This window comes from Megascapheus bottae, chromosome 5, assembly GCF_031878675.1.
Source record: "Megascapheus bottae isolate mThoBot1 chromosome 5, mThoBot2.hap1, whole genome shotgun sequence".
In the NCBI taxonomy this organism is placed as follows: Eukaryota; Metazoa; Chordata; class Mammalia; order Rodentia; family Geomyidae; genus Megascapheus; species Megascapheus bottae.
The window spans coordinates 45,472,677-45,496,312 of NC_143513.1; the positions used below are offsets into that span (position 1 = coordinate 45,472,677).

General features: G+C 34.6%; 1 protein-coding gene across 1 annotated transcript in view; it reads right to left on the reverse strand.

Moving 5' to 3' along the window:
* The window catches only part of Dock4 (dedicator of cytokinesis 4), a 440,321-nt gene that overhangs the window by 230,274 nt on the left and 186,411 nt on the right, over window positions 1–23,636 (reverse strand). Inside the window, exons 2-5 of the mRNA XM_090333045.1 lie at window positions 12,441–12,524; window positions 9,339–9,379; window positions 7,316–7,371; window positions 1,669–1,765 (exon numbers count right to left, since the gene is read on the reverse strand). Coding sequence (XP_090189171.1) covers window positions 1,669–1,765; window positions 7,316–7,371; window positions 9,339–9,379; window positions 12,441–12,524 — 278 coding nt within the window. The remainder of the gene's footprint in view (window positions 1–1,668; window positions 1,766–7,315; window positions 7,372–9,338; window positions 9,380–12,440; window positions 12,525–23,636) is intronic.

The following is a 23,636-nucleotide window of genomic DNA, read 5'->3' on the forward strand; positions in this document are numbered from 1 at the left end:
CTTGGTGATTACTTTATCTTTAATGAGCACTTCATCAAAGGTCTATGATTGTTTTCTAGATTCTCCTGTCAGTCTTGAAGAGACCAGCTCCAAAAGAGTATGGCTGGAGCATAACACCACCAAAGGATTTTCATTAGTGACTTCTAAATGAAATCCTCTATTGTACTTAAGATATAACTGATAATATAAACTGCTTAGATGCCAAAATGCACCAGTAACTTGGATTTTTTTTCTTTTGGAAGGCTTCTTCAAATTGTTTCTTGGGACAAATACATCTTTGTAATTTGAACATATTCCTTGAAGTGATTAAGTTGTTCTATAAACTTCTTTGAAAATAAAAGAAATAACATTCACCTTCCTCAAACACATCATTACTAATCAACTTTTATATATACAGAGTTTCAAAGGAAGAAGAACAGATTTAAACCAGAATCCCAACTTGATCACTTTCTCACTGCAGTAATGTCTCCCCATTTTCTGAGGTTTTCCTGTCTAAGTCAACTGAAAGTCTGAAAACACAAAATGAAAAAAATTCCACAAATAAAATTTTCATAATTTTCCCCTTGATATAATTGTTCTATTCTATTATTGCTGTTTTCCTCTTACTGTGCCTGAATTGTAAATTGTTCTTCATTATAGATATAGATATATATGAAAAATATATGGTATATTATACTTAAATATACTATTCTGAGTGGATATAGAGTACTTCCTGTAGGATTTCTATTGTATTAGTGCTTAATAAAGTCATAAGTTATTATAATAAGAAATATGCTAGTTGTGCTCAATAAACTCATCAATTATAATTAGTGAGTAAGAACACATACATATATACCTATGAAATATTCTCATGATTCTGGCAATGAAGTTGTCATTTCCAGTGTACCCACTTAAAATACTACAAAATAATGCAACCATTAAAATTGTAATGCATGATAGCTCATGCTTGTATTCCTAGGTATTTAGAAGACTAAGATCAGAAAGGTCAAAGTTTGAGATAAGCCCTGTTAAACATTCAACAAGATGGGAGCTCATTCAATAAAAAGATAGACATGTAATGCATCAATAGGAAACGCACAGGCCCCATAAAAATTGAGACCCTTTTAAAAAATAAGGAAGTAAAAAGGTCTAGGGAAATGACTCAAGTGGTAGAATGTAGGCCTTGTAAACCCCAAAACTACCAGGGAGAAAAAAAGAGAAAGAAAAAAAGCTTATTTGTCCTTGAAAAATAAAATATTCAGAAGGCCAACATTAAACCCACATTAAACAGTATTGTTTGGATAGGTATCAGAAAGAATTCTTTTGTAATCCTATGGTATTAAAAATGATGTATAAAGCCTATACTTAATGGATGTAGGGTTTATCACATAACTATGCCTTGTTAGGATAGATGTCCTTGATTCCCCAAGGAACTCCAGTGACTGAAAGTGACCTACAATATTTTGCCAAGTATTTTTCAAATATTAATTGCTATTGACTCATGTTCTGCATATTTCTTGGGCTGGGAGCCTGGCTCAAGTACAGAGAGCCTCCCTAGGAAGAATGAGGCCTTGAGTTTGAAAGTCAGTATTGCAAAAAAACCCCAAAAAACAAAACAAAAAAACCCCACAAAAAACTGCACAGCTATTTCTCATAGCCAGAACATCATGTCATTAAAGAGTTACTTACCACATAAAGTTGTTTCCACATGGTTCCCCAGTCTCTTAACGTTGATGTCATTTCCGTGATAACAGAGTCTTCGGTGGGAATAACCATTTCAAATTGTCTATGAAATTAAAAAAGAAAACATACACACTTAAATACCGTAAACAACAATGCTGTTTCAAGAGCTCTAAAAGATATATTAGGAAAGAAAAATATTTGGTTATTTTGGGCCTTGTGGGCAGTAACTAGGATCCGACTATCAGTGTATATATGACCAGCGCCACAGATGGTAGTGCAATGCATAGGGCACCAGATTAAGTGTGAACAGTGCAGAGAAAGAACTACACAGGAGTTCCATTCTAATGATGATAACTTGACTCCTAGATAGAAACTTCTCTCTCCTAACCCAAAAGTCTTCATGCATTGTGTGTGGTTATTGGTCTATATATACTCTGACTTGACTTTTTCCTTCTAAATGCTATGAGCATAGGAAAAGGATGTAATAATGGTTGTGAATGTGCAACTAAATCTGTGAGAAATAGCAAAACAGTAACACATACACTGACCATTTTCTGGAGCTCAGTAATCTTTCGTTTTTATTATTTAGAACAGTCATGGGAAAAATAATCACTCCTAATGGCAATGTTATCATGTCACATAGTATGTAGCTGCTAAGGACATCACAAATTTTTCAATATTCATTTCAAACTGTTTCTCCCTGTGATTAGGATAATACAGTGCTTCGTTTTCTTCTCTAAAAGTCATAAATTATAATTAAAGAGCATATATATATATCTGTATTTAGAAGAAACATAAAAAGATGAGGATGGGAAGAAGGATACATAAATTTGCCACTTTATGTATTGGCATGTAATTATTCTCCTTTGCCTCATCTTCACTTTTTTTTGTCCTCCCAAGTCCTTACGGCTCCCTCACGCCCCCCTCCTCCTTTTTGTGAAGGATAAAGTGATTACATGGTTATTATTAGGAATTTATCTCTAAAGAACGCTACTGGCTGTTTTGATAGGGATTGTTCTTTCTATTTCAATATATTTTCTCAAGGACATCATCTAGTATGTAAAAGGTAACAGCCTATTAGACATTGAACCATGTTGTCTCCAGTGATCAAGGGAAATTACTTCTTAGCATGAGGCTAATAACTGCTCTGTAGTTCCTTTTTGATGTTATGTCTAAAGTGCATATAATTGTCTTTTGGAAAATCTTCTTAAGGGAAGGATAGAAATGAAAATCTTGCCTTGATTCGTCCCCCAATGGAGGTCCATCTCATTTCACACTGCTTTTAAAATACTATCCTGTGAATATTTGCCCCTTTCTTTCTACAGCTTAAACACGGCTGAAAATGTAAAACTAGGACTTATACCTAGGAAAAAAGTCAATGGTTGTATTTGAACTGTGACAGCTATTGAATCTTTTCTTAAGTGTACATATGACATTTTTCATTGATATCATACTTATTTTGTTTCTGAAGTAGCTATTGCTATTAAATGCTCTTTTTCTTTTTTGCAGGTAGTGAGTTTGAACTCAGAGCTGCTGTGCTTGATAGGTACTCTACTAACTCAGTTATTCTACCAGTTCTGTTGCAATTAAAATGTGAACATTTGCCATGGGAATTTTAAAATGATCCTATTCAAGGCCAAAGAGGGAACAATGAATTGCTAGGACAACTAGTTATCCTATTTAACATGCAAGTGGCTTCAAGGATTACAAATGATAATTTAAGAATCCCAGCAGTCCAGCCTTACTTGAAAGACCCAGAAAAGACCATAAAAATAATTCAATGCTTATACAGGGGTTGTCTAAAATGTATAGTGGTAAATACAAAACTGTCATTTTAAGCAAGGCAACAATTTCTTTATTATACAAACATTAAAACCAACATTCAAATAGTCTCTTATAAGTAGTTGTCCTAATATTCTATTTTGACCAGTTATTCTTGGCCAGATGGCAGAAATTTCAACCTATTTGTGTACCAGTATGTAAGTCCTCTTAAGACAGGTGACATAATAAAAAAAAAATCAGACTCTCTTCTCTAGGGAAACAATCACCTCGCAATACTTGTCCTGAAATGTTCTCAGAGAAAAGTTCTCTTCTAATAACAGCTCTATAATGATGAATCTGAACCCATTAAACATTGTTCCATCACTGAGTACTGTGCATCCTGCTGCACAATGCCCATTAAATAAGCAAAAACCAGATTTTGAGATACCTTTACTAACATTTAAACTGTCTTGTGGCTTATGGAAAGGGACAAGGTACAGATCAGTTAACCAAAACCATAAATAACTAATAATACACTAATACAAAAAAGAGCAGAGTGACTATGTTAATATAACATCCCATTTCACTTCACTTTGAGAAGTAAACTTCAACTATGAAGAATTATACCTACACTCCCTCTGCTGGCATAGGCATATTTCTATCCTCCACTTGAGTGTATGATGGGCAGTTGGGTGGCACATTTCATAGATTTGAAGTAGGTCAGGGTTTCACTTAAAGCAGAAGTCCCTGCTTCTCCAGGTGGGTACTATAGTTAGACCCTGAAGTTTTCACATTGCCAAACCCAGACTACTAGAAGATAAACATGAGAAAATAAATCTATGTTTGGAATGCTTTCTGAAATGCCTCTGACTTACTAGAGGGGGCTTGGGGAATGCTACACCTAACCTGGGATAACTTAAAACAACTTATTAAAGAATGACACTGGAATATTGATGGGTATGGCATTGAATTTGTAGACAGCCCTTGGCAGGATTGCCATTTTCACCATATCAATTCTTCCAATCCAAGAGCACAGGAGATTTTTTTATTTCCTTAGTTCTGCTTTAATTTCCCTTTTCAGGTTTTTAAGTTCCTATCATAAAATACCTTTACTTTCTTAGTTAATTCCAAAGTACTTTTTTTTTTGAGGCTATTGCAAAAGGAGTTGCTTTCCTGAATTCTGTGGTGCTCTTCTCATTGCTGGCATACAGGAAAGCCATTGATTTTTGAGGGTTAATTTTATACTCTATTACCTTGCCAAAGTTTCAAATCAGCTCAAGTAACTTGGGAGTGGAGTCTATAGGGTTCTTTAAATACAGAATCATGTCATCTGCAAAGAGGGAAAGTGATATTCACTGCAGCATTATTTTGCATAGATAAGATATGGAGCCAACCCAGATGCCTTTCAGTAGATGAATGGATCAAGAAGATGTGGTATTTATACACAATGGAATTCTATGCTGCCATCAGAAAGAATGACATTGTCCCATTTGTAAGGAAATGGAAAGAATTGGAAAAAATCATATTAAGTGAAGTAAGCCAGACCCAAAGAAACATAGAATTCATGGTTTCCCTCATTTGTAATAATTAGTGCACATCTAGGACTCTCCTAGCAGTGGATTACAATAGCTTAAAAGCTATGTGCATATGGTCATATAGGATGAGACTAAAAAAGGAATTCTAGGATATGGAAGTAAGAGGTTTATCTTTGTGATTGTTGTTCTGAATGTACTATGTGAAATTACTTCTTTTCTCTGTTTTTCCCCTTGTGGTTTATCTCATGTTGTTACTGTATCTGACTTTATTATCTGGTATATTGTATATACATTTATTTGTTTATTTGAAATAGGGAAGGAAAGGGGAAAAACAAAATGATTGGGGGGAGGGAAAGGAGGACAAAAACATGAGAAGGAGTATCAATATTCAAGAAGTAATTATCCACTATCCAACAAATGTTACTGTAACCCCTCTACATGTTACCCTGACAATAAAGTACAATAAAAAACAAAAAATATTAATACTCTATTTACATTTGTTAGCTAATAACTATATTGTATATCTGAAGGACAACATTTATTAAAACTAGCAGCTATAGTAAATAAGACAACAGAATTATACTTTTAGTCAACTATTTAAAACTTACTATTACTAATATTGAATAAATTACATATATAAGACAGACCACTTAAATGTCTCCGGAGATTTTTTAACTTTCATTCATAAAATGAATACTGAGCCAGGTACCAGTGGCAAATGCCTGTAATCCTAGCTACTCAAGAGGCTAAGATCTAAGGAGTACAGTTCAAAGCCAGCCCAGGCATGAAAAATACATGAAACTCCAATCAACCAACAAAAACTGGAAGTAGCTCGGTGGTTCTAGTGGTAAAGTACTAGTCTTGAGCTGAAGAGCTCAGGGATAGTATCAGGCCCAGAGTGCTAGACCCATGACCAAAAAAAAAAAAAAAAAGCAAAAGCAAAAATCTGAGTATAGGAAGTATTCATACAATAGTCTCCCATCTAAGTACATAAGTCCCTTTACTCAACTAAAGAAAAAATTTTTTAAATTCTGGGCCTGGATATTGTCCTTGAGCTCTTCAAATTAATGCTACCAACCTATTCCTTGAGCCACATCACCACTTCCAGTTTTCTAGTGGTTAACTGGAGAGAAGAGTTTCACGGTCTTTGGTGCCCAGGCTAGCTTTGAACCACAATCCTCAGATTTCAGTCTCCTGAGTAGCTAGGATTACAGGCATGAGCCACCATGCCTAGCTACTCAACTAAATTTAATACTAATGTAAGAATTTATAGTTGAGAGCATCCTTGGAACATTTCTGGTAATATTCAATTTGAAGATATTTGCTATCCTTTCAGAGTTCAAATAAAAACATCACTCTTTATTGTTTCCGAGGTAAAGTATAGTTTCTATCGCTGAGCCTGTATCTTTTAGCCACAAAATAAATGCTACACGGTCATGTAGGAAAGAGTTTTTATGACATTAGAATGTCTGTGAAATTCATCATTATACTAATCAGCTTATATTAACTGTTTCAGCAAGGAAATTCTATTGTTTTATCTTGTAATATCTTATTTGAAGTGTATTATCCTGACAGTGGCTTCCAATCATTTGGAAATCCTAGATGATAACCAGCTATATTCAACTACATTTCACAGATATAATATTCTGTAAAGCAGAATAATATATGGTAAATTGGTCATGAGAAGACATTGTATTATGCTCATTTAAAGAAAGATAAACCTAGCTTATAATCAGCAATGAATCCAGGAAAGTTCTGGGTTTGGGGCATCAAAATTTAGCATTTTGTCTAGCACAGATGGCTCACACCTGTAATCCTTGCTATTCAAGGAGGCTGAGATCTGAAGATTGTAGTTCAAAGCCAGCTTGAGGAAGTGGCACTTGGCTCAAGTGGTAGGAAGGTGGCCTTGAGTCGAAGAGCTCAGGACAGTGTCCACAGCCAGAGTTCAAAAAAAAAAAAAAAAGTCAGCTTGAGCAAGAAAGTCTGTGAGACTCTTATCTCCAATAAGTATTCAAAAAAAAAAAAAATCCAGATGTGGTGCTGAGGCTCAAATGGTAGAATACTAGCCTTGGGTACAAAGAGGATCAGGGAAAGTGCTTTCCATTTAAGATTAAGCTAGTTCTATAATGTGTAGACATTGTAAAGCAAAGTAGTAGCTTATATTCTGCAGTAGTTCAGCACACACAGCTTCTTAATTCCCTCCCAACTACCTTAGCAGTATCTCTTTATAAATAACACACACAATGGTGTATTCTTCTACAGTTCACTTTTCAACACAATTACTAAGCTTTTCAAATTCCCAAATAAGTAATAGTTCTGTTAAAAGTTTCCAACTATTAATAAAATGTATTTCTTACCCTTTATTCTTCACACAGGCATTTTTCAAGTGAACATAGCTGGAAGGAAATATACCCTGGAAGAAAAAGGAAAAAGACACAAAGGTTATGTTTTAACTGTCTTTTAAGCCAGGTAGGTTTATAAATAGTGTGATTAACACACAGTTCACAATCAGAATGCAAAAGGAAATAGTGAAAAACAACATATTCACATTCTACAGGTTAAAATCTATTGTGATTTAAATTCACCCTTTATTTTCTACTATCAAGTAGAGATTCTTTAAAGTAAGTATAAGTGAAAAATTTAAATCTTGCTTAACAAATGTGCTCTTAATAAATCAGAAAATAAAACTCAGTAATTCTACATAAAATTACATCACAGTGAATAAGATTTTTTAAATAGCTATAATATGTTTCCTTAGCTTCTCTTTCATCTATTTTCTACTCCTCCAAACAACCCTGATTCTATTTCAAAATACACACTGAAAACATCACTACGAATTTTTAAGTCTTGGGAAGATTTTTTGATGATAACACTGAAGCAATTAATCACTAGACTGCCTTTCTGATGGAAGAAAAACTAAACAAAAGATCCCAAGAAGCTTCAACCTTTTCATTTAGGGAAACTGCAAGGAAGTTGTTCCTTTGTACTAACTGGGAAATTGAAAGAAAAAAAAAACCAACAAAAATGAACGACCAATTTATCATCTATTAAATGCCCATATCCTCTGAAGAATTCCTGATGTAGCATCAAATGACAAACTCATTTAAATATTTATGAAAACAAATGTCATTTGCATGTATGTTATCACCACTGTGGAACTGAGTATAAAATAAAAATTTTAAACCAAATTCTGTATATTTAACAGAAGGAAATAGGCACTATAGACTTTCAAAAACAATATTTCTTCTGCAAAATTTAACTTAACCTCCATACAATAAATTTAACAAATATTGTAATTATAATCAATAAATTACAGTTAAAGGTTTGCTAGATGTGACAAATAGAGATGTCACAATATATTTTCCCAAACATGCCCTAGATGAATAAATAAATACTTGCACATTCCCTGCAGATGTCCCTCCCCCCAAAAAACTTTTAAATGGGGAATAAAGTATTAAAAATTAAATTTATATAGTCTTTTGCCCCTCAGACTTTCATATAGTCTGATCTAAAATAATGAAGTAATTAAACACACTTGGATGTTCCAACAAATGCTGTATTTAAGCACAAAGATACACAGAAATTTATACATCTTCATAGTGCTTCAAAATGAGAAATTACAGTTTCTTATCTATAATTTAAAGAAAGATAAGATTAAACCCAGGAATAAATGACATGTTGTAGAATATTAGGGACTATGGAAAGGACGTGTGAAAGCCAAGAAGATGAGAGGAAGTTGACATTAGTTACAATTAGTGTCGAGATCACAAACTGTCTCAATGAAAGATAAAACGAAAGTCACATTACTCCTTACAATAATTCTGGAGGGACTGTATAAATGCATAAAGGATGATGAATCTTAGTATCTGTCTGGACTAGTAAGACAGATAAGCAATTTTATAATCCAGTTTCCCCAGTTTTTGGTCCCTAAAACCAAAAGAACTTGCAATGTGCCATTACAACAAAACTCATTTCATATTTTACAAATGATAGCACACACAAAAATTAAAGATTAAACCTCTCTATCAGTATTTCTTTGAGACTATATATTTCCCTTGCCTGAATTTTAATTTAGTTCTCTATGAAACTAATACTTCAAAAAGATTTTATTTATATATAATGAACTTATTAAGGTCTTCTCAGTACAATTTGCGAGAGTTATAAATGATCATTTGAGTAGCATATCTTAAGTATAATCCAAGTTCAAAGGAATTTTCAAAATTATGAAAATTTGTATTACTATTTTGCATATCAAATGAATCCCAGCTATAATTTCAATTGTATAGTAAGTCAATTTAAATATTGATCTTTTAGTAAAATCCTTTAATTACAGTTAGCAATAATGGTTGTGTTTTTTGTTTGTTTTTTGTTTTTTTTTACCTTGACATTGGGGTTTTTTAAGGCAAATCCTCTGTACCAGCCTGTAAAGAAATAAATATGGCCACTGTTTAATAAAATTATCACAAACACTTAAAAATAACAAATTAATCAGTTTATTACTGGTGGAATTTTATTCAACTTGTAAATATTCTATGAATAAATATGGTAGCAATTGGAATCATGTTGAAAGATTTAATGCATTCCATTCTTTTCTAAGTAGAAAGCACAAACTTTTATTACCTAATGATATATGACTAATAATAATGTAGTGAATTTAACATTCATAAGCCCACTACCTTGGTTTAGGACCAGTCTTATATCATAAGAAGAATAAGTCAGGTACCATCACTATCAAAATTATCTAATGTACCTTCACATGTACAATGTCTGATCACCTAAACCCAGTGTAGGATTTATTTTTGAGAATGTCTACTACTTAGCTCAGAAGAACTCAGAATTGATATTTTAGTACTACTACATCTTTCTATAATTTTAAACAAACAGTACTTACACACACATGTGACTATAAATTATTAACACTTAAAACATTATGACTTCAATTATATTTTTTAACCTGTAGACACCATATTTCTTTTTTTTTTTTTTGTCACTGGAAGTGAACATGAGGGCCACAAGTTTGGCCTAGTGGTAGAATGCTTGCCTAGCCTGCACAAAGACCCAGTTTCTATCCCTATGTACCACACACACTGAAAAGGCCGGAAATAATGCTGTAGCTCAAGTGGTAGAGCTCTAGCCTTGAGAAAGCACAAGGACAGCTCTCAGGCCTGAGTTCAAGATCCAGGATTGGCAAAAACACAAACAAATAAAATAAAAAAGAAAGTGAAAATGGTTTGTTAAGTGTTGGATTTCATCAATTGAAATGACATTTAGTAGTTGTTTTAGTAGTTGTTTTGCATAATTAGGAAAGAAAGTTGGCAGAAGTTGATGTTTCACAGACATAGGGGATAAAGAAGCTTGTTGTTGTTGTTTTTGCCAGTCCTGGGCTTGAGCTCAGGGCCTGAGCACTGTCCTTGGACTTTCTCAAGGCTAGAGCTCTACCACTTGAGCCTCAGCACCACTTCCAGCTTTTTTCTATGTATGTGGTACCGAGAAATTAAACCCGGGTCATTGTGCATGCTAGGCAAGCACTCTACCACTAGGCCAAACTCCCGACCCCTGTTGTTGTTGTTGTTTTCATATATTTTTTATTGTAATTAATAGAAGGGTTACATGATATTTGCCAGATAGATGGTGCATTAATTCCCATACATTGATACCCTTTCACATGTCTTGGTCCCCATTTCCCTCCCCCCCACCCCCATCCCTCATCTTGTTTTCCCCTGTTCCCTATCCAATTTCAAATAACCAAATACAAATACATCCGATATATCAGGTAACAAAATGAGATACTGTAACAATATGAGATAACCAAGGGACAACAAAAGAGATGAGAGATAACATAGTACCTTAAGAACAACAATCATTCATTATATGGCTTATGTTTCTATATCCTAGAGATCCTTTCATTTAGCGTCCTACTATATGGCCTATATTTCTTATTGGTGAGAAATTATATTTCTATGAAATAAATGTTTCGTTGAATTGAAATTGTGATTAACTGAATTTCTGAAGCTAAGTATCTGAGCTTTGATTTTGTGTTTTTGGTCCTCATAATACATTTTTCATAAAAAGACGTACAATGTTTAAAAACAGAACCAACCTCTACAAGTTTTTATATCAGCCTGAAGAAAGCAGACTTAATTAACAAACCAGAATCTCTATCTCAAGGCTTACTAGATACATATAAGAACATATCCAAATAATGTATTGACTTGTAAATATTCTAACAAAAACCAAAACCTTTAGAAAATTACAGAAATGTCACATCATATAAGAAATCTTTCTGATTATAAAATACTTCCCATTAGATATGCAGGCCATTTTGATATGTCACTTTAAAATAATTATTATATTTATCAGTATACAAAGTAGCAAGAGACAAAATATATCAAGTATCAACAGAAAAAATCATATTATATTTTTAGAAATCTCAGCTACAATATATAGAATAAATAATGTGCATCTCACCAACATTTAATGCTATATTAGCTAAAAGCAGAAGTTCTACTCAGAGAACACAGTTCCATTTATGACAAAACTTCCTAATATAAACATTGTCATAGTCTATATTCCTAGTAAGGAAAACCTTCTTGGAGGAAAATGGATAATTTTGGTTGTAGTTATTACACTGTAAAATGTAGTGATTTGTTAACAAAGAAAATAAAGATGAACATTTCATTTGGAATCTCTTTGTTAAAATCTACGCATATTTCACAGAAGAGAAATTAAAACATTTGAGAATGTATTTTGTATCTTTAATGAGTTACCTGATGTGTAAATCAGTGATAATTATAAAGAGTCACATGATAGTTTCTATTAACATTACATATTTATCCAATAATTTTATTCCAAATTATTTTTTTCTCAGACTAGGAGTGAACTAGCATAAGCAAGAACTCTTCTTGAAATATGGTCCAAAAGTCTGATCTCAGAGTCTTCCTCTGTCTGATATCTGATAGACATTTGAGAATCTCAGATAAGTCTTGTAGTTTGGCACAAAGTCCTGAACTCCTACAAACACAATAGCTTAAACTAGTGTCCAAATTGTCTAATAGTGACAGCAAGAAAATACTATTAAAAAAACCTTAGCTTAAAAAAAGCACATGCTGGCCAGGAGTGTAGCCTAGTGGTAGAGTGCTCGCCTAGCATGCACAAAGCCCTAGGTCTGATTCCTCAGTACCACACATATGGAAAATACGGAAGTGGCACTGAGGCTCAAGTGGCAGACTGCTATCCTTGAGCAAAAAATCTCCAACTACAGTGCCCAGACCCTGATTTCAAGCCACAGAACTGGCAAAAAAGAACAACAACAACAAAAACAAAACCCACATTGCCTTTCTATAAGCCCATACTGTATGTGAAATAAACATGTTTAGCCACAAAATGGCCTGCTATGAATACTGGCAAAGTTCAAAGAGAAGGACAAAATTTGTAATATTTGTAAACTGTCCCATGTCAAGAAATCAGTGCTAGATTACTCACCATCACACTTCTCCAGGATTTGAACTGTATCTCCAATTTCCAATGACAGGCCATACGGGACAGTTCCTCGAAAACTGGCAATAACTATAAGAAATAATGTAAAATATATGAAGGCAATCATATTAGTTATAGTCTCTTTACTGGTTATAATTAAATGCTATTAACTAAGAAAAACAGAACAAGAACAGGAAATACATTTTTATAGTGAAAACCTGCTATCATTTTACTTTTATATCTTCATAAACGAAATTGTGAATTTTTATACTTTGCCAAATCCTGGCTGAAATAAACATGGAAGTGCTCTATCACTTGAGTCACAGTACCACTTCTGGCTTTTTGAGTAGTTTATTGATGATATAGTCTCATGGACTTTCCTGCCTCAGCCAGCTTGGAACCATGATCTCAGTCCCCTAATTAGCTATGACTATAGGTGTGAGCCACTGGTACCCAGCCTGTCTTTTTGCCAGCTATATATGAGACAATGACCCCCAAACCCCAGGATACAAAGAGCTTAGAAAAATAAGCCTTCAAAGTATCAACAACCCAATTAATAGGGAATTACTAAATAGGGAATTTTCAGAAGAGGTATACATGACTAACAAAAAGGGAAATAAAAGCAGAGAACTATCCAATGATCCAGAGATTCTACTCATGGGGCATTTATTCAAAACATTACAAACTGGTATTCATTACAATCATATTTATTGCAGCACTATTCATCAGAGCTAAGGTATGGAATAATCCATATACTCTTCAATGCACAACTGGATAAAAAATGGTATATATACACTATGGAATTTTAGTCATACATTATAAAGAATTATATTGCATCATTTGCAAAGAAATAGAAGGACTTAGGAAAGATTATGTCAGGAAGACAAAGAATACATGTTCTTTCTCATATATAGAAGCTATAATTAATTTATAAGTATGGAAGTTAACATTTGAAGTGGTATTCAAATGTACACAATGTATTAACTCAAATATGATAGATTCAAACAGTATAATTGTGTAGATAGGCTCACCATCCAAAAAAATTAATAACACTAGTAAATGGGTACTCAAAAGGAGGTATAGAGTCAATGATAAGAGGCTAGACAAAGGAATAAAGGAAGGGGAGGAGGAATACAATCAGAAGCTTAAAGTATATCCAACAAAATTAATAAAATTGAGTTGAGGAAAGGGTTGAAAAGAAAGGGGAAGAATGGTGAAAGGGGTGACACATTGATCGAGATGTATTGTCTTTATTAACTATTCTGTTCAATGACAACTCCTTTGTTACAACTACTTAAAGATTTTAGATGTAATAATAAGTATTTATTATATAAGATAAGTATAACATGAATAATAACAGATAATGTATATAAATTTAGATTTAAAAGGAATACAACTCAATATTACTCTTGGTTGCGCTGTCTGATATACAGTTAGAAGCCGTTTATCTAGACTTCTGTCTAGTTAAAGGAATGTATTACAAGCTGTTTGCCCAATATTATACCCACAGTGCCTTACTAACTTTGTGGTATACAATTCAGTTTTTGTAGTAACAATCAATGGTAACATTTTACTTCATAATAACTGGATCCTCTCTAAGACTAAACATGCAGCCACCACAATTGCTTTTAAATGATTATTAATTGGTTTCAGAAATATTTCAGAGGGTGGGGAAGACTAGAATGGAGTGCCTAGAGAAAAAACGTGCATAGACTAGTGGTCCCTGGGCAACTCCGAAAATTATAGGGATAATGAAAGCTAGTGATTCTCCCTGGGACAGTAAAGCTTGAACCATGAAAGAGGCGAAAAGGAAGAAATGAAGCAAATTTGCAAAACAGAGAAAAAAATAACACTTCCCATGAAACTTCACATACCCGAAATCCACTTGCAAGTCACACCAGATGAAAACAATTTCATATGGTGAAAAACTTTTAAGTGACATTTATAATTTTGTCTCTGATAGAAAATAATAAGTTTTTGCAACTGTTGGTGATGTATTTTTAAAAAGCGTGAAGAAGCACATGAATATATCAAAATCAACACTTACCAGTAAGTAATGGGCTTTTAGAGACATTGCAAGCCCTTTTATGATCTCAAAACACAATTAAGAGCAGAGATCAAAAACCAGGACAGAAAACGCACCTCCAAATTACAAAACAGTTGAAAATAACAACATAGAAACTGACTTAGAACATTTTAGATAAGCACTCATTTATGTTGTCATTTTCTAACTATAATCATAAATATCACACTGTCTCATATTAATGCACAAGATGTCTGCTTGAAAAATAACCAAGTGGATATACATTGAAAGATTATTTCATATAATTTTCAAAGACCTCTTCCTACAAGAGACATACTACTGAGCACTACAGTTCAAAATACTTCCAAATAGATCTGCCTTGTTATCATTATGATTACCTTCCAGCAAGATGATGCAATAAGCACTAGGGATGTTACTCTTGAGGTCAAGGTACATGGATTGCTAACACATTTCAATGTACTGCTCTTACTATACTTGGATGTCCCAGTATGTCCTGTCCTGGAGTGCCATGAATAGCCTCTTTTACACACACACACACATACACTCAGTGACAGAGAGACAGAGACAAGAGAAAGAGCTGGCTGCCTCTCCTTTCTGCATTCTTTTTTAAATATATTTTTATTGTAATTAATAGAAGGGTTACATTATATTTGCCAGATGGAAGGTACATTAATTCACGTACATTGATACCCTTTCTCATGTCTTGGTCCTCATTTCCCTCCCCTCTACCTCCACCCCTCATCTTGTTTCCCTCGCTTCCCTATCCAATTTCAAATAACCAAATACAAATATATCCAATATATCAGATAACAAAGTAAGATACTGTAACAATATGAGATAATCAAGGGATATCCTTTTTGCATTCTTTCTACATTCACCAGATTCTTACCTGAAAGTAATCTACCTGTATTCATGTCTGTGCCTTCTCTTTATGCTCCAGCCTATAAAATTCTGCCTCTTACTGTGTTCAAAAATTGCTCCACTAAGGCCTTCAAGGAGGCCACATTCATATCACTTCTGGAAATCTATCACTTCTACTACCTGTCTCACATACTCTAGCCACCCAGAGAAACTTTCTGAGACTTTCTCTTAATGTTGGTGTTATACAGGGTTCTCAAAATGCTGAGGTATAAAGACTGGACAATGGGAAAATAGCATCAAGTATGGCATCATGAGATAAGGGTTCAAGCCTTGATCATACCACATACTAGTTTGGTAACTTAGGTTAAGGTAAAAATCTTTCAGAATCTCTATAGTGTTGGAAAAAAGGGAGTACTATGGTTGGATATGAAATGTCCCCATAAAAGTTTCCCATGTTGAAGGTTGATTCCCAGGGGGTTGCACTATGGAGAGATCATTGAACACGAACCTCATCAATGGATCAGTTCAATGGATTCATTTAATGAACGAGTTCTATGAAATCCAAATGAATTTGCTACTGAAAAGGGTGGGGTCTAGATGGAAGAAAATAAGTCTCAGGGCCATGTCTCTGAAGAGTATTTTTGCCTCGTCTCTTGGTCTATTGGTTTCTGCTTTCTGGCCAGCAGGAAATAAACAGCTCTACTTCACCATTTGCTCCCTACTATGAGAGCTCACAGCAATGGATCCAAACAAGCATGGACAGAAACATCTAAAACACTGAGCAAAATAAGCTTTTCCTTCCCTAAATTATCTCAGATAATAAAAGCATTCCAAAAAGTACTTTTGAGTGGAGAATTAAGCAAGGCACATATGTAAAATAGTAATTAATAATAAATAACAAAGAAATGAATAAATTATCTCTTTTATAACAGGCTAAAGGTCTTTTCAAAATGTACATCAGATAATGTCATCCTCCAAAATATATCAGAGCTCTGAGACTAATAATGTAAAAATGTTGACGACTCTGTAAGGCCCTGCCCTTTTCTCTACATTCATCCTTCAATATCGTAAAGTCTAATTACAACAGCCACTGTCAATTAATTGGCTCCTTGTTATGATCCCTCCATAATGGTGTTTGTATATGGTTAGTATATTGTAAGGGATTATCTGTCTGTACCCTTGCCATACTAACCCATATTCATCCTTTAGATACTGGCTCACAGGTTCCTTCTTAGATTTCTTTAATGTACATCCTCTTACCTAAACGTATTGCCTCACAGTTCCACAACATACCACTCAGTACCATCACTAACCTGTGCAGGTTTTTGAACAGTGCAATTGCAATATACAGTAAACTCCATGAAAACAAAGACTGTGTTGGTTTTAGCTCTTAATTATACTTAGAGTTAAGCACAGAGTCTGAAACACAGGGTGATTTCAATATGTAATTGCTGAGTAAATGAGGATATAGTCATGGCTATTAAATGTTCTGGAATGCAGCAGTTAGGTTTTATTTAATGTTGGGAATATTATTTTAAGAGAGTGGTCAAATTCAATCTGTATCACCTGAGAAATCTGATTTTCAAGTTACCAAAAACTACAATAGTAGTTCTTTCTGTGTTTTAACTGTCTTATCTCATTTTTGTCTATTTTATAGGAATAAATTCTCCTTTTATCCTTCAGTTACTTACTACTTACTATTAAAAGTAAGCTAGGAAACATACTGACATTCAAATGCTTCTATAAAGCAAAGAACAAGACCAAATATACTGAAAGGCCTTTACCAAAATAAAATTCTGCACCTGGAAGCAGTTTCTCCTCTCAGCAATGACATGGTAGAAGATTTACTGAAGAACTGTGTCACCAAACCCACCCTAATTTGTCAGTGACTATGATCACTCAGACATCTGTTCTAACCTGTTCTAGCCACCAACAAGGAGATAGTTCACTTTCATCATCTCACATTAGCTATAAACAATTGCTCTCCTCCTTCCTTTCAAGCTCACTCCTTACTTACCACACCATACCTTGCCCTAGGCACAGCCAACCCACAATTCTCCTAAAGCCCCTGACTCTCCCAAATGATCTGGACAATGAATTACAAGACAGTATGAAAGGGTGAGCTCCAATGTTAGGCCTCTAAGAAGATTTCTTGGTTGCTGGTCCTTCCCTCTATTCAGATTCAAATCAAAACATATCTTAAATAGACTCAGCATGAATATCTGAGTACCTGAATGGAGAATGGAATATGAATGTGAGTACACAGATAGACAGACAGACAGACAGACAGACAGACACACACACACACACACACACACACACACACCACAAAACAAATGGATCGATAAATGGAACTACTGAGAAATAGTACCCAGGTTTCAATACATTCAGATAATCTCAGGGACTCCTCTTACATCTGAGCAGTAAGCAATAAACTGTAGATCGTATTGTAGAAGAACACTTTCAGGATGTAGCTCAAGGAGAAACTTTGAACTGACCTCTGAAATGGCAAGCTACTCTTAGAATTAGGAAATTGATTGTGGTGTTCTGTATACTAATGAATGTTATACTCAGGAAAGATGAGATTCAGGCTTCAGATTAGAGAAATTTAAAAAGAAGAAAAAAAAAGAAATAATTGGAGGCAAGAAAATAAAGGACTTGAAGGCATAACTAGATCATGTTTGTGACTGGTAGCATATAATATAATATACCACAAACTAAAGATAAACTAGTTTAGCAAAGCAAAGATACAATGACATATATATTAACAAGCCCAATTTCCAACTTCATGGAATGCACTTGAAGTATATTCTATATTTAGGTTTTGCTTTGAAAACTACTTTTCAACGAAATCCTTTTAGATTTCTCTAAATGACTGTACATGAAATTAGCTTATATCTGAAAATTCATTTGTCACTAGTTATTATAAAGAAGCTATCTCATTATACAAAAGCCTACTAGATGGACACTTTGCAAGGATCATTTTTTTCCTTTAATTTTTGGACCTAGTAAACATAATCATGTATTGTTTTAGCTACTTGATTCCACTTTTATGTTAATTTTCTTATAAGTAGAAGTTTTTCCTTTTTTAATAAATTGAACCACAGGACCTATAAGAAAAGATAGAAAAGGTTCATAGAGAATGAACCTTAATAGAACAGGAAATTCAAAAACCTATTATTATTTTAGTCATAAAGGCCCAGAGAGTTTAATTTTAAATATTAAGTAGCACATAAAAATACTGTATGGTATGCTTATTTCTCCTCATTTACTACATTTGAATTAATAAATATGAACACAAACTGTTTATACTTGTCTTTATAAACATATGCAAGACAAAAAACTACATTTATAAAAAGTGTCTTAAAATAGTGTCTAATCTACCTCCTTATTACTATTGTTATTCTTTTATATAAAAATATCACTTCATTATTGAGTGAATTTTATTAGAACTTAAGTATATGTGAGAAACATTCTCAAATATTACTACTAAATATTCTCTCTGAGAAAACAATAAACAATATGGTTCTAGGAAATAAGGTATCATTTCTGAGTTCCAATGATACTATTTGCTTATGTAAAAAACAAATACATATTTCAAAGTTTATAAGCTTAGTGTAGAGAAACTCAATCAGAATTTCAGACCATTTAAAAATTGAACATGGAAACAAATGATTAAGGACTTTTGTAAGTCACTCATGTAGCCATAAATGGCAGGCAAGAGCAGATCCTTCATCCTCATTGTCAAAATAATGTTTTACAATGATTGTACTTTCCACAATGCAACTCAATACCAATAAATGCTCCCTTACCCTTTATAAACTGACAATCTAAGATGAATGGATCATGGAGCAGGAAAAAAATAATGAAAATGCTTTGTCCCTGTTGACACAAAGGAAGAATACGTATCTCTCTGAGACAGAACTTTGGCTTCATCTTTCTGGTAAAGGATCTCTGGATTGTGAACAAGCTGTGGTCTAAAAGGTCACTTACGTGCTGTCTGCTTCCAACACAAAATACAATGTTACTCAAGTCCTGAGGTTATCCCACGGAATTCAATTTCATACTAAAATGAAACCCATAACCTTGTGGTTAAAAAAAATAAAACGAGCTGTGTTTGTACCAGAAATTAAATATACAATTTAGTATACACTAAGTGTAAAGTATTGAATGCTAGTGTTCAATTAGAAGGCATCAACAAGCAGGCACTGATGCTGTTGACATTCTACAGGAATTCTCATGTGCCTTGGAGGACATCTCTTTCCTGCCTCATGTTCAATTCCCATTGTTAATCTGGCTCTGGCTTGTCGCAAAGATATGGACATTTTGGCTTACTAGATTTTAATTGATTTACTTGAGAAGATTCCCAGAAGGAAAATGGAGACAAAGAAAATGAATCACTGAAGAACCCAGGCAAGCCCAGAAGAAACACAAAGGGGAAAGATAATAATAGAGAACAAAATTCTTTACAAGTACTTGATTTCATGAAATGGTTAAATGTTCCATGCATGTACCCAACTGTAGGGAAAGAAATCTTGGTGGAGAACCATGGTGACACGCTGGTGAAAAGCACTATCCTTTTGCTAGTTGTCTGAGTAGGACATGAGAAAAATCAAAATAGAAATCACTGGAGATTTCTACAGGTAGAAGCCCTTAAGTACTTCAGAGCGGGATTGGATTGTTCTGCCTTAGCCTTTCCTTCTACAGAATGAACTCAAGCAAGGTGGTTGGATACTCTTAACTACAAAGGGCAATCGGCAGGCTGTCAATAAGAAAACATACCTTTGGGGGTCAGATGAACTAGAACGACTGAAAATGAAATAGCAAAAAAATAGGTGGTAGTTCCTGGACAGTGCTGATATATAAAAATAATCCAGGAAAGACAAAACAAAACAGAGAAATACCTTCTTTGTCTCAGGTGCATCTCTTGTTTAGATCATTCTGACGATGTGCTATACCCACAGTTCTCTATCCCTTAAAGGCCTGCCTGTGAGGTACCAATATACACATACTAACAGGATCCCAAGTTCATGCCACCATTCCCAGGGTCAACCTTTAAGACTTGAGATGTGTCACACAACTCTCTTCTGGTCACAGTGATCTTAAAAAAATCAGAAGTATATTAAATAAAACTGGTTTCTGACATTTAGTAAGTACAATTTGAAGATGCACTGACATGCTTTGCTGTTAGGATAGCTTTATCAGGGATTGCAGATCCTGCTCAAACCATTGACCTTTAGATTCAAGGCAAAGGAAACTGTGGTATATAAGAGCTGTAATGGACTATCCAGATTCCTCTCCATAATGTCAACTTAAATTCCTGATCTTGTGATATTGGGGCACATAGTATCTGGCTGCCAGCACCTTCAGAAAGAGTCTCAGATATTAATTTGTCCCAGATCAGAATTCCTTTCCAGGTTACCTATACCAAAAGCTTTCCTAGTAATTAGTGCAACTCTGAAGAGCCATCCCAGAACAGGTAACTAAAGTTGATGTTGGCTCTTGCATCACACCCTCTACAAAACTTTCTTTCCCTTTTCAAGGAGTGAGTTCCAAGGACACATCTTTATAAATACTTTGCAAGCTAATATTCAGTTCAGAGTTTGCTTCCTAAAGGGTACATGATGCTACTAGCTTTAAGCTTTTCCTACTCAGTATTTGTTTCCTGCCTAGTTTGCTTTCCAGTCCTTTTGAACTCAGGGCCTTGAGAATTTTTACTCAAGCTTTAGCGCTATATACCACTTTGGGGCACAGTCCCATCTCAGGCTTTTTCTGAGTAGTTTATTGGAGATAAAGTCTCATGGACTTGCCTGCCTGGGCTGGCTGTGAACTGTGATCCTCAGCCCGAGTAGCTAGGATTAAAGGTGTGAGCACCTGGCTCAATCCTTTTTCTTTTATGGAAAAATAGACTAAAATTATTGTCCTACTAACTCATCTTAGGTTTTCCTGAGTTTTTCATGTGTTAATTCTAATCTTCTACGATGTGAATTTGCACTTTAGAGACAGAGAAAAACAACAGGAAAGAGGCAATTAAGAAGCTGAATTAACACTACCTAAAGGGTACTATTCCACATTAAAATTTATTTGGTGACACTGTCACTGTGGCAGTAAATGAACCAATTTTAATCCCCTTAGGGTCATAAACATGTTCTTTATCATGGTTTTCATGCTATTAATACAAAGGCACTTTCCTAAGTGGCTACAGGAACAACTGAAGGTCAAAAAATAAGCTTTAATTATCTCATCTACTGATCAGTCCTTTTAAAAACAACTAAAAATGACAGAAAAGGTTATAGGTTGGGCCAACTGCCAGCCCCAAAGAGCATCTTGGAAGACAGAGCTGAAACAATTATCTCAAAAGCATCCTAGCACATAGAAAAGGGGCATCATGCTGAACGCAGAGAAAGGCCTGAGATTTGGTTCCACTACTTAGTAGTCCTGTGTCTCACCCTTGTGGTTTCAGAAAGCTACACCAGCTTAGTAAAGCTCACAAAGAAGATATGACAATTAGATGTTTCTAAAACTAAATTTGCATATACATAAATGCTATAATATATAAATATATAAATGCATAATATGTTATAGCACATTATTTTTCTTTTTTTCATATATTTTATTGTAATTAATAGAAGGGTTACATTATATTCGCCAGATAGAAGGTGCATTAATTCACATACATTGATACCCTTTCTCATGTCTTGGTCCCCATTTCCCTCCCCCCCACACCCACCCCTCATCTTGTTTCCCCCCTTCCCTATCCAATTTCAAATAATCAAATACAAATATATCCGATATATCAAATAACAAAGTGAGATACTGTAACAATATAAGATAAACAAGGGACAGCAAAAGAGATGAGAGAAAACATAGTACATTAAGGACAACAATCACTCATATGGCTTTTGTTTCTATATCCTAGAGGTCCTTTCATTTAGCATCATATTGTATGGCCTTATGTATCTAGGTTTTGCTCTATTGCAAATCTCTGCTAGGAGAGCCCAAGGTTTCTACTGATTATGATAAATGAGGGAAACCATTGAGCCTATGTTCCTTTGAGTCTGGCTTACTTCACTTAATATGATTTTTTCTAAGTCTTTATTTCCTTACAAATGAGGTGATGTCGTTCTTTCTGACAGCAGCATAGAATTCCATTGTGTATAAATACCACATCTTGTTGATCCACTCATCAACTGAGGGACATCTGGGTTGGTTCCATATCTTTGCTATGGTAAATAGTGCTGCAATGAACATCACTGTGCTAGTGGATTTAGTATGTCCTTGTTTCTGGACAATTGGGTAAATGACTAGTAGTGGAATTGTTGGCTCATAGGGGAGTTCTATGTTTAGTCTTTTCAGGAACTGCCATACTGATTTCCATAGTGGTTGAAGAGTTTGCACTCCCAGCAACAGTGTAGTAGTGATCCCTCCTGGCCACATCCCCTCTAGTATTTGTTGTTATTAGTTTTCTTGATCCTGGCCATTCTAACTGGAGTGAGGTGGAATCTTAGAGTTGTTTTGATTTGCATTCCTTTTATGACCAGAGATGTTGAGCATTTCTTCATGTGTCTATAGGCCATTTTTATTTCTTCTTCAGAGAAGACTCTAAGTCTTTGGCCCATCTTTCAATGGGAGGGTTGTTACTTTGGAGATTAGTTTTGGAGTGATTCAATTTTTTGAGTTGTTGATATATTTTAGATATGTGGCCTTTGTCCGTTGTATGGTTGGTGAAGATCTTCTCCCATTCTGTAGGCTTCCTAATTAATTTACTAGCCATGTCCTTTGCCATACAAAAGCTCTGCAGTTTAATGCAGTCCCACTTATCTAGCCTTTCTCTGATTTGTTGTGATTCTTGGTCCATATAAGAAAGTTTTGACATGTGCCAAGGAGACCTAATGAATCTCCTATTCCTTCTTGTAAAGTTTTCGGGGTGTTGACTTTTACCTCGAGGTCTTTGATCCATTTGGAGTTAATTCTAGTGCAGGGTGACAAAGAAGGATCCAACTTTAGTTTTCTGCAGGTGTTTAAACAGTTCTGCCAGCACCACCTGTTGAAGAGGCTATCTTTCTTCCATTCTATTTTTTTTTTTTTGCTAGTCCTGGGCTTGAGCTCAGGGCCTGAACACTGTCCTTGGATTTTCTCAAGGTTAGAGCTCTACCACTTGAGCCTCAGCACCATTTCTGGCTTTTTTCTATGTATGTGGTACCGAGGAATCGAACCGGGGTCTTCATGCATGCTAAGCAAGCACTCTACCACTAGGCCAAACTCCTGGCCCCCATTCTATTTTTTTTGGCTCCCTT